This window comes from Aegilops tauschii, chromosome 6 (assembly GCF_002575655.3).
Source record: "Aegilops tauschii subsp. strangulata cultivar AL8/78 chromosome 6, Aet v6.0, whole genome shotgun sequence".
Classification (NCBI taxonomy): domain Eukaryota; kingdom Viridiplantae; phylum Streptophyta; class Magnoliopsida; order Poales; family Poaceae; genus Aegilops; species Aegilops tauschii.
In genome coordinates this window covers 42,602,973-42,615,085 of record NC_053040.3, presented here as the reverse complement: position 1 = coordinate 42,615,085, position 12,113 = coordinate 42,602,973, and the positions used below count along the sequence as shown (strand labels likewise).

Here is a 12,113-nt window from a genome sequence, read left to right as displayed (position 1 = left end):
CTCCTCTATGTGAGGGGAACCCCTTGGATCTAGATCTTGGAGTTCTTGGTGTTCTCCTTCTTGTTCTTCCTCTCATTTTCCTCCCTAGCATTAGTTGCTTCGGTGGGATTTGAGAGAGAAGGACTTGGGCACTCCGTGTGCCCTTGCCATTGCATTTGGTGCATCGGTTTGAGTTCTCCACGGTGATACGTGGAAGTTACAAGTTGAGAAGCTTATTACTCTTGGGTGCTTGGTACCCTTGAGCTTGTTCCTCTTGGGTGCTTGGGCGCCCTAGACGGTTGGTGGTGTTCGGAGCTCAATCATTGTGGTGTAAAGCTCCGGGCAAGCGTCGGGGTCTCCAATTAGGTTGTGGAGATCGCCCCGAGCAATTTGACGGGTTCCGGTGACCGCCCCCAAGGGTTTCCAAAGTGTACGGGTTCGGTGACCGCCCCCAAGGGTTGCCATTTGTACGGGTTCGGTGACCGCCCTCAAGGGTCCCTTAGTGGAATCACGGCATCTTGCATTGTGCGAGGGCGTGAGGAGATTACGGTGGCCCTAGTGGCTTCTTGGGGAGCATTGTGCCTCCACACCGCTCCAAACGGAGATTAGCATCCACAAGGGTGTGAACTTCGGGATACATCGTCGTCTCCGCGTGCCTCGGTTATCTCTTACCCGAGCCCTTTACTTATGCACTTTACTTTGTGATAGCCATATTGTTTCTTGTCATATATCTTGCTATCACCTAAGTAGGTTTTCTTGCTTAGCATAAGTTGTTGGTGCACATAGGTGAGCCTAGTTGTTGTAGGTTTTGTGCTTGACAAATTAACCGCTAGGTTTATTCCGCATTTGTTCAAGCCTCAACCGTAATTATTTTAAAGCGGGCGACATCGACGATCTTTCACATATTCCTTCGACTATGAGATTATGCAACTCCCGGATACCGGAGGAAAACCTTGTGTACTATCAAACGTCACAATGTAACTGGGTGATCATAAAGATGCTCTACAGGTATCTCCGAAGGTGTTTGTTGAGTTGGCATAGATCGAGATTAGGATTTGTCACTCCGAGTATCGGAGAGGTATCTCTGGGCCCTCTCGGTAATACACATCATAAGCTTGCAAGCAAATGACTAAGGAGTTGGTCACGAGGTGATGTATTACAGAACGAGTAAAGAGACTTGCCGGTAACGAGATTGAACTAGGTATAGAGATGCCGACAATCGAATCTCGAGCAAGTAACATACCGATGGACAAAGGGAATTACGTATGTTGTCATAACGGTTTGACCGATAAAGATCTTCATAGAATATGTAGGAGCCAATATGGGCATCCAGGTTCCGCTATTGGTTATTGACCGGAGAGGTGTCTCGGTCATGTCTACATAGTTCTCGAACCCGTAGGGTTCGCACGCTTAACGTTCGTTCACGATATTATATAAGTTACATGATTTGGTGGCCGAATGTTGTTCGGAGTCCCGGATGAGATCACGGACATGAAGACGAGTCTTGGAATGGTCGGGAGGTAAAGATTGATATATAGGACGATGATATTCGGACACCGGAAGTGTTTTGGAGGGTACCGGGTACTTATCGGGTCACCGGAACGGAGTTTTGGGCACCCCGGCAAAGATATGGGCCTTATGGGCCAAGTGAGGGAACACACTAGCCCACAAGGGGCTGGTGCTCCCCTATAGTGGTCGGCCCTATGAGGAGGAGAAGGAAATAGGGGAGGGAAAGGAAAGTGTGGAGTAGGACCCCCCCCTTCCTTCCCTCTCTCCCCTCTTTGCTTCCACCTTGTTGATACAAGGAAAGGGGGGCAGGGCAAGGCAGGGGCCCTAGGGGCCGGTGGCCAGCCCTAGGGCGCGCCTGGCTGCCTCCCCTCCCCTTCCACCTATATATATATATATGGGGAGGGGGTGCCACACAAGGACATAGAACATTGTCTTAGCCGTGTGCGGCATACCCGTCCACCGTTTACTCCCTCGGTCATATTTTCGCAGTGCTTAGGCCAAGCCCTGCGGAGATCACACCACCATCACCGTCACCATGCCACTGTGTTGTCAGAACTCATCTACTACCTCGCCATCTTGCTGGATCAAGAAGACGGAGGACGTCACTGAGCTGAACGTGTGCAGAACGCGGAGGTGCCGTGCGTTCGGTACTAGATCGGTTGGAGCGCGAAGAAAGTTCAACTACATCAACCGCGTTGTGAAACGCTTCCGCTTAGGTCTACGAGGGTACGTAGACATACTCTCCCCCTTGTTGCTATGCATCTCCATGGATAGATTTTTTTGTTTTCCATTCAACGATTCCCAACAGTGGTGGTAGTGACGAACATGGAGTTGGTGGAAGATCTCGGGTTGGCTCCGGTTCTGGGGGTGGGGTGTCTCGTCTGATCCAAGCTTTCGACGAGATATGTGTCCTTCCCTAAACCGGCAGAGGGCCCCCAGCTCATCCTTGATTGTCACTTCCATGTGGGGATAAAGATGGAACGGAGGAGATACGAAGTGCTGGATGGGGTTGATGGGACTCAAGAGCGTGTACGACGACGATGGTTCTGGAGAGCTGCATCGCCCAATATGGCCGATAACCGGACTCTCCTCTGGTGATCCGTCATACTTTCTAGCCGAAAGGCGACCCAATATATTTCTTCACACCCATGATTGCAGAGGGAAGACAACGTTGTTTCTGGAAGGAGTCCATGGTGTGATGTCATGGAGAGTTCATCATCCCAAGTGGCCTCGTCAACGACGGCAACGAGATGGAATCCATTTTCGAGTAGCTTTAGACCCAAATGCATTCTTTTTTCTATGTTCGCATTATTCTTTGCATGTTTCAGGGACTAATGTGTATTTTTGGTTTTCTTTGTCTCTTGTTATAAAATGTGTATGCATGCTTATCCAATGGACGTCTGGGTCCTTAGAGGCCTTTCCACTGTTAAACAAATGTATCCATGTCAAAATCGAATGGCTAGATGGCGAGATAGAAATCAAAAGCCGATGTTGGGTTAATTGGAGCTAATGATAGTGTTCTTTTCACATGTCAAAATTGGAGGTCCTTTAGGCAGTCTTTGGGGCCTCTTTGGAACAAATGAGTCTACATATAAAAAAATGTAGGATTGAATAGTATCACGTCACTATCAAAAATCAAAACTGCAAATTAGTGCTTGGAAGAAGGTGTAAAGTGGCATGTATATTGAAACTGCTTGACATTAAGTGTTTTTGATGAAAAGGACCTCAAAATTATATTGAAACTGAGTTGTGATACAAAACACCCCAACATACAAGAAAATAGCAAACAAGTCCCTGGGCAACCACCCATCTCCTCCATCCACCAGGGGTTGCCGGCGCGCTACCAATATCATTGTCACTGCTCCCACCTAGGGATCGTGTGACCTTGGAATCTACAGCTCGATAGAACACGGACGAGAAGTATTCACCGTTGGCCCAAGAGGACCACCACGTTGGAGGAAGAGGAGGGACAACCATCACTTCACCACATAAGCGACATCACAATTCTGAAGTCCATGAAGGGCGGCGAAGAACACCGGCGATAGTCGCCAGCACCTCACCGCACCACCCCCTAGCACCCCACAACAAGACAAGGATCCAACTTGCCATGGTGAAGACAGGATCGAGGGACAAAATCTCTCTCCCGTACGACATCCCTCCGTTGCGAAGACCACGCCCGAAGAACACATCGGCCACTGAATCGACAGATCGGGGAGCAAACAACATTGGAAGCTCGTCGATGCCGCCACATGTCACCTTGTTGAGATGGGGAACAAGCTCGAACACCATTTTTCGACACCACCACCACCACCTTGTCAGTGCGGCTGGGGAGCCTAACCCTAGTATGTACACACCTACCACACAGATCGAAGCTCCTTCCACTCCCTTGGTATTGCAACTATGACCGAAGAGGGAGGGACCGCTGATTCGGCCTTTTGCGGAGCAAGAGATATGGGATCCTTCCCTTTTGCCTCTCGTGGTTACTATTCACGAGAGGGGTGTAGAAAAATCTTTCAACCTCTACAACGCCAAATTAGTTTCATTACATTCATCGTAATATATATTTTCATACTATTCATTTGATATTGTAGATATTACCATATTTTTCTATAGATTTTGTCAAATAGACAAGTTTAACTTCGAAAGAATATAGTATTTCAAATATTTCGCAATGGAGGGGTAGGTAAAATGATTTGTGAGAAAGAGACTAAGGGCCGGTTCTTTTGGGCAATTCTCCCAGAATTGACCCCCTCCCCAGCTTCTCCCTGAATTGCCACTTGATATTTTTTTACAAATCCTAGCTAATTAGACCTTCACTAGCTAAGAACTGTAAAAAAGATGGAGTAGCAATTCTGGGAGAAGCTGGGGAGGGGGTCAATTCTGGGAGAATTGTCCAAAAGAACTGGCCCTAAGATGCCTTGGAGTATTTTTTTTCGTTGTTACATCATAGTTCAAATTTAGTATTTCTCTAGTCCATGATCTCAACAATACAGTCCATGATCATAGCAGATTCCAACAATCCAGTCCATGATCTCAAGGATTCAGAAAATAAATTGTTTACCTAAAAACCGCAACTCTATATTTCTGCCCAGATAGTTTTTACCTCCAAAAAAGAAGAGAGAAATAGGCATTTCAGTTCGATCAGGCCCTAGAATGAGGAGGAAGCTTCTAGAGCCCTCGTGACGCGCATCTCGACCGTCCAAACCCACACTCGACGGCCCGGATGAGCCGCCCGTTGGCGCTCCGCCGCAGAGCCCGAGCGGACTGGGCCGGCAGGAAGGAATCGTCCCGGGCCAGTTGCACATGCAGTCCGCGTGCGATCCAAGCCAGAACAGAATATCGCCCACTCGCGCGGCGGCATATCCCTTCCCCACGCCCTCTCTCCTCCGCTCGTCCCCACCACAGCCTTCCCTGCACCCGGTCCATAGACTCTCCCAAAAGATCCCACGCGCGCGCACCACACGGTCTAGGTGGACCGCGCGCAGTCCAAAAGCGGGGATACCCCAACCTAACCCTAGTCCCGACCCAACCACCCCCGGGTAACCATGGCCCCAACCCTAGTCACCCCCAGAAAGATCCAATAAAAATTCGCACGGACGCCGCGTCCACCCACCCCTCATGACACTCTGGGCCCACGTCGCCGATCCCCACACGACCGGAACCCTGCAGGCCGCCCTCCGCGACAGGCATCCGCAGGCCCCACATGTCATAAAGCCTCGCGTTGGAATGGGTCACGTGCTGCTCGCGTCCACCGGGAACCCAACCCTAGACCTAACCACGGTTCCCGCAACCGCACCGCCCAACCCCCCCGGTTAGCCCCGGCGCCCCACGATGGCGCCACGCGTCCCGATCGGACGGCCAGCGCCGCCCCCGCCCCGGACCTCGCCGCCTATTTAACCACGCCCGGTCTCCCTTGCCAGATCACAGAGCCCGAAGCGAAAGGTAATCCCAATCCCCACAGAAATCCCCATCTCAAAACCCTAGCCCTCATCCCCGATCCCGGCGAGCGAGATGGCCAACCCGAGGGTGTTCTTCGACATGACCGTCGGCGGCGCGCCAGCCGGGCGCATCGTGATGGAGCTGTACAAGGACGCGGTGCCGCGGACGGTGGAGAACTTCCGCGCGCTGTGCACCGGCGAGAAGGGCGTCGGCAAGAGCGGCAAGCCGCTGCACTACAAGGGCAGCGCCTTCCACCGCGTGATCCCCGACTTCATGTGCCAGGGCGGCGACTTCACCCGGGGCAACGGCACCGGCGGCGAGTCCATCTACGGCGAGAAGTTCGCCGACGAGAAGTTCGTCCACAAGCACACCAAGCCCGGGATCCTCTCCATGGCCAACGCGGGGCCCAACACCAACGGCTCCCAGTTCTTCATCTGCACCGTCCCCTGCAATTGGCTCGACGGCAAGCACGTGGTCTTCGGCGAGGTCGTCGAGGGCATGGACGTCGTCAAGAACATCGAGAAGGTGGGCTCCCGCAGCGGCACCTGCTCCAAGCAGGTGGTCATCGCCGACTGCGGCCAGCTCTAGATCCGCCCGCGCGCGGGTCGCCTTTCGCCGTCGTCGTCGCCGCCCCGTGTGTCCCGTGTCGTGTCGTCGATCTAAATAAGAGAGTCGTGTGTCGTGTCGTGTCTTCCCCTGGTCCGTCCGATGAGATCTCCGTGGTTGGTTTAGGAGGGTTTTAGGTGGACTCTTTGGGCTGCCGGATCTCTGTCCGGCCGCCTTGGTTATCTTCCTGTGTCTGCTGCTATCTTACCGTTTGAATGAGATGAACTCCGCTATGAATTATCCATTATTTGTGCGCTTGGCTTCATATCTGTTTGTCGCATTCATACTTTGTCTGGTGCTCCTGACTCCAATGTGTTGGTACCCGTGTGCTTTTTCTGGTGTTATCCCCTCGATTTCTGTGCCTATTACCGATCTGAAAAATTGTAAATTAATCACGTTTCAAATGCTCGACACAAGTTCTGAACTTTCTCGACACAAAAACTGCTGTTGTACGGTACCACGCGCAAATTAGCATTGGTAAAGAAAAAGGCTCTGTACTTTGAGATGGAACATGGTCTGCTATCATGTCCGCCCGTACATTCACTTCGTTTGTCAAAACTGACATGTTTGCTTAATCCTGACCTTTCTGGTGTTTTGTTTTGCACTGTAATTATTGATGGATCTTGATTTAGTAATTTTGGAGAACAATATTACCTTGTGGATGCATGGATCTGTATTGGTAGTGAGATCTCGCGTGGATCTGAGGCAAAATTGAGATATGCCATGTGATTGATCCAGATATGTATTCTGTTGGCACTTGGATTATATATCCTCTCCCTTGTCAGTTGGATTCTCTTGGCGGCAGGAAGTTTCCCCGTCTCTTTCCAGGCGGTGCCCAACTACGAAATTTATTCCATTCGCTTGCATTTCATATATTCCATCATCACTAGACCATACCAAAAAACCCTATAGGCAGATTCGTAAACAAGAAATAAAACGCGATGCATCATTTAGATTTAACAACTTCACTTTACTTTTAAATAGGATACTGCATGTCCTGCTTTTTTTAGGTGAGAAATTTGTGCCCCTTTTTGACTAGGGAAGTTCCCATTCCCCCTGCCACAAGGCACTAGAAAAGGAGGTATAAATCCAAATTTTATTCCGTTCCATCGGCGGATCTAATCGGCCTGTCATATATTCCTTGCCAACTAAACCAGAATATTACCACAAGAAAAAACGCGGCCAGAATTATATTCCTGAAAAAGGCCTAACTAATTCGTGCAAGTAAAGTCCCGTTAAAAAAATCCATGCAGGTAAAGTTACTGCTGTCTCCCCGCAAAAAGAGAAGGTATTTCTCGCTCAACCAATTAATATTTCCAAAGTGAAGCCCACGTAAAAGAAATCGATGGAAACAATTAACGCTTCCATCGTGATGGGCGTGGGGCCACAGCGCAGCCTCAGGCACGGGACGGGGCCGGGGTCCCACATGGCGGAAAGCCGCGGGGCCCGTGGGGCAGCGTCCGGCGAGTAAACAAAGCGGTGGACGGCGTGCGCGGGCTTCGAGGCGTCCGGGCGAGAGCGGGCCGCTCTGGCGCTCTCTTTCCTCCGGCTTTGGCGTTTGTGGCGCTTGAATGGGCGCGGGGCCCACCGGCCCTCGTGTTTGTTTGCGGCAGGGTCGCGTTGGTGGTACGCAGTTCTGGCTGGGTCCGGGTCCGGGTCCGCGGCGCATCTTTTCCGCATCGGAGATCGCGTCGCATTGCTTTTTGGGCTGGGCCCGCCACATGATTGGCCCTCCCTCCCGGCTTCACTTCACCCATATACTAGTAAGTATTCTTTTTTATTTCCCACTAGAAACATCAAGAATTTTGAACGAAGGGTGTACTACATAGAAATATTAGAGGATTTTCTGTTTGTATAAAAATTCCATCTCTATTACAGGATGGGAGCAACGAACGAGCTAGTCAGCTGTGGGACACCCGATTTGCCCAGATGTCTCCATTTGGCACGATGTTAGTATGTACTAGAATTGTTTTTACTCTAAGACTAGCCACAGTGGAGTAACTTCACAGTAACATCTAGTCCAACTCAGCAAATTTGTTTATGTGGCAATGAGTTAATGAGGAGAGGGGTAGTTTGAGTAACTTAGTGTAACATCACATGTCCCAATGCAATATGAGTCTATAACCTAATAAATGAGGCTTTGCATGTTACCATACTTATGTTGCTACCCACTATGAAAGATAGTAATATAGTCTAGGGATATGTGTATGTTGCTACTGTATGTTACTCTCCATTGTGGCTAGTCTAAGCGGTAATTAGATTGTCTTTTTGAGCATAGACTTTCTTGATCGATTAACAAGGGATACACTCATACGAGTATGATCATGGGGCACGCGCGTGAAAGTGAACGGGGATGGACCGGCCTACCTACACGGTGAGCTTCACAGTTTGAGTTTTTTAATTCATGAATGTAGAAAGTGAACGGGGATCTGTGGACTTCAGTTTCTCTGCAGCGCGTGTTCCGGCGAGGAGAGGTTGGAACCGAGGAGAGAGGAGGGGGTCGACCGGTCGAGGTGGGCGGCGTAAGGGACAAGAAAAGTTCGAGCGAGATGGCAGCGTGGTTTGCGAATAGAGACGGAGCGAAAGAGACGGGGGACTTCTCCCACGAGTCGTGACTCGTGTTTTCTCGTCCCGGGGATTAGGCCGGGGAGGGCCAAAGTTTCCCTGACTTAAGCCTCAAATGGTCCTTTAGGGTGGGTCGTGAGGTGGTTCATATTTGGCGCTTCAGGCGTCCGGTGTATTTTATAAATGGGCGCCTGACCACAAAGCCGAATAACAAAATGTGTTTATATCTTTTCTTTCATTTATTTTTTCCTCTTTCTTCTTTTATTTTTCCTTTTCCCATGATTTTTTTTCAAATTTGTACTTTTTTATCTTCAAATTGGTGAACTTTTTTCCCCAAAATTTGATGAACTTTTTCCGAATCGGTGAACTTTTTTTGAATCAATAGCTTTTTTTTTCAAAATTGATGAACCTTTTTCAAGTCCGTGAAACTTTTTCTAAATTAAAGGATTTTTTTAAATATGAACATTTTTCAACTTGGTGAACTTTTCTCTAAATTCAAGGATTTTTTTAAATATGATTTTTTTTCAAATTGAATGATCTTTTTTAAAATTCATTCAATTTTTTTCAAAACCCATGATCTTTTTTAATTCACATTTTTTTTTCGTTTTTGTGTTTTTGTTGCAAAATCAATCAAGGACATGGACCGGCCCATCATGGGCAGCTTGTGGGCGCCAGGGAGCTTACCTGGTGCCTGAAGCACCGAATAGGAGCCCCCAGGTCACGACCCATCTTGTCCACCGTCTAGATTCCCCCACATTGCTGCATCTTGATGAGTGATGTACTGGGTGCATCATCATTCAGCAAATGTGGGTAACACGATAGAAAAAAAAGAGGTCTTGCCTTGGATCTTTAGTTCGTAGGATTCTTAAAATTCTGAAATAGAAAAAAACTTCAAATTGGATTAGCATGTTCTCTTCAATCCTATATAATCACAAAGTTGCAAGATTTTAGATCATACTTCCTCCTTCCCAAAATAAGTGTCGTTGTTTTGGTACAACTTCGTACTAATCAGCGACATTTATTTTGGGACGGAGGGAGAATAATGTTTTATGCCGCCAACATAAAAATAAAGCTATTGAACAAGAGGTTGGAATGATGGAATTTACATGAAAATAGAGTGCGGACCAGTCGACCTACATAAGTACCTTTTTTTCATAACGACCAAAGTACCCTAAAATAGCAAAATCATTTGAAATTGAAAGGGTTCCTTAGAATGTTTGGCTTGAAACAAACCAACATATGTTTTATGAGAAAACTATGGAGGTTATTCAAGTCAAGTTTAAAGGTCTTTTTGCCAAAGGTTATCAGCCCCACTCAAAGTGCCTTCGTGCCTGGCTGACTCATTATGGATAATATTCTAGTAGCTTATGAATGTTTTCACACAATCAAGAATAAGAGAGAAGGGAGAGAAGGTCTGTGTGCTATAAAACTTGATAAGCACAAAGCTTATGATAGAGTAGAGTGGCCTTTTCTGAAAGTGAATATGTTGAGACTAGGTTCCCGTCAAGAATGGGTGAACTTTATTATGCAATGCGTCTCAACAATTGAATACAGAGTTAGGATTAATATGGAGGAAAGTGAGAGTTTCAAGCCTACAAGACGCTTGCGACAGGGTGACCCGTTGTCACCATACCTTTTCTTGTTGTGTAATGAAGGCTTGAATGCCCTACTGACACATGCTGAGGAAAATGGAAAAATCTCAGGTGTAAGAGTATGTAGAGACTGTCGGGAATTGTAGCATACCAAGATGCATCTATGGAGTATACTAGCAACGAGGGGAAGGGAGTGCATCTACATACCCTTGTAGATCGCGAGCGGAAGCGTTCCAATGAACGTGGATGACGGAGTCGTACTCGCCGTGATCCAAATCACCGATGACCGAGTGCCGAACGGACGGCACCTCCGCGTTCAACACACGTACGGTGCAGCGACGTCTCCTCCTTCTTGATCCAGCAAGGGGGAAGGAGAGGTTGATGGAGATCCAGCAGCACGACGGCGTGGTGGTGGATGTAGCGGGTCTCCGCAGGGCTACGCCGAGCTTCTACGAGAGAGAGAGAGAGGTGTTGCAGGGGAGGAGGGAGGCGCCCAAGGCTGTTGTGTGCTGCCCTCCCTCCCCCCCTTTATATAGGCCCCCTGGGGGGGCGCCGGCCCTGGAGATCAGATCCAAGGGGGGGGGGGGCGGCCAAGTGGGGGGGAAGGGGTGCCTTGCCCCCCAAGGCAAGGGGGAACTCCCCCCTAGGGTTCCCAACCCTAGGCGCATGGGGGGAGGCCCAAGGGGGGCACCCCAGCCCACTAGGGGCTGGTTCCCTTCCACTTTCAGCCCACGGGGCCCTCCGGGACAGGTGGCCCCACCCGGTGGACCCCCGGGACCCTTCCGGTGGTCCCGGTACAATACCGATAACCCCCGAAACTTTCTCGGTGGCCGAAACTGGACTTCCTATATATAATTCTTCACCTCCGGACCATTCCGGAACCTCTCGTGACGTCCGGGATCTCATCCGGGACTCCGAAAAACTTTCGGGTTTCCGCATACATATATCTCTACAACCCTAGCGTCACCGAACCTTAAGTGTGTAGACCCTACGGGTTCGGGAGACATGCAGACATGACCGAGACGCCTCTCCGGTCAATAACCAATAGCGGGATCTGGATACCCATGTTGGCTCCCACATGTTCCACGATGATCTCATCGGATGAACCACGGTGTCGAGGATTCAGTCAATCCGTATGCAATTCCCTTTGTCAATCGGTATGTTACTTGCCCGAGATTCGATCGTCGGTATCCCAATACCTTGTTCAATCTCGTTACCGGCAAGTCTCTTTACTCGTACCGCAATGCATGATCCCGTGACTAACGCCTTAGTCACATTGAGCTCATTATGATGATGCATTACCGAGTGGGCCCAGAGATACCTCTCCGTCACACGGAGTGACAAATCCCAGTCTCGATCCGTGCCAACCCAACAGACACTTTCGGAGATACCCGTAGTGCACCTTTATAGTCACCCAGTTACGTTGTGACGTTTGGCACACCCAAAGCACTCCTACGGTATCCGGGAGTTGCATGATCTCATGGTCTAAGGAAAAGATACTTGACATTGGAAAAGCTCTAGCAAACGAAACTACACGATCTTTTATGCTATGCTTAAGTTGGGTCTTGTCCATCACATCATTCTCCTAATCATGTGATCCCGTTATCAATGACATCCAATGTCCATAGTCAGGAAACCATGACTATCTATTGATCAACGAGCTAGTCAACTAGAGGCTTACTAGGGACACTTTGTGGTCTATGTATCACACATGTATTACGATTTCCGGACAATACAATTATAGCATGAATAATAGACTATTATCATGAACAAAGAAATATAATAATAACCATTTATTATTGCCTCTAGGGCATATTTCCAACAGTCTCCCACTTGCACTAGAGTCAATAATCTAGTTACATTGTGATGAATCGAACACCCATTGCGTCCTGGTGTTGATCATGTTTTGCCCTAGGGAGAGGT

The 12,113-nt window shown here is 48.9% G+C and overlaps 1 protein-coding gene across 1 annotated transcript; it reads left to right on the top strand.

Annotated features, from left to right (window-relative positions):
• The first annotated feature begins 5,405 nt into the window (after positions 1-5,405).
• On the top strand, positions 5,406-6,280 carry LOC109758423 (peptidyl-prolyl cis-trans isomerase). The gene has a single exon (XM_040391834.2). It carries the CDS (start codon positions 5,500-5,502, stop codon positions 6,013-6,015), a length of 516 nt encoding a protein of 171 aa, XP_040247768.1. The 5' UTR covers positions 5,406-5,499; the 3' UTR covers positions 6,016-6,280.
• Positions 6,281-12,113: the final 5,833 nt, after the last annotated feature.

Excerpts from the sequence above, each read along its gene's own strand:
- LOC109758423 (XM_040391834.2), top strand. The coding sequence starts at position 5,500 with ATGGCCAACCCGAGGGTGTTCTTCGACATGACCGTCGGCGGCGCGCCA.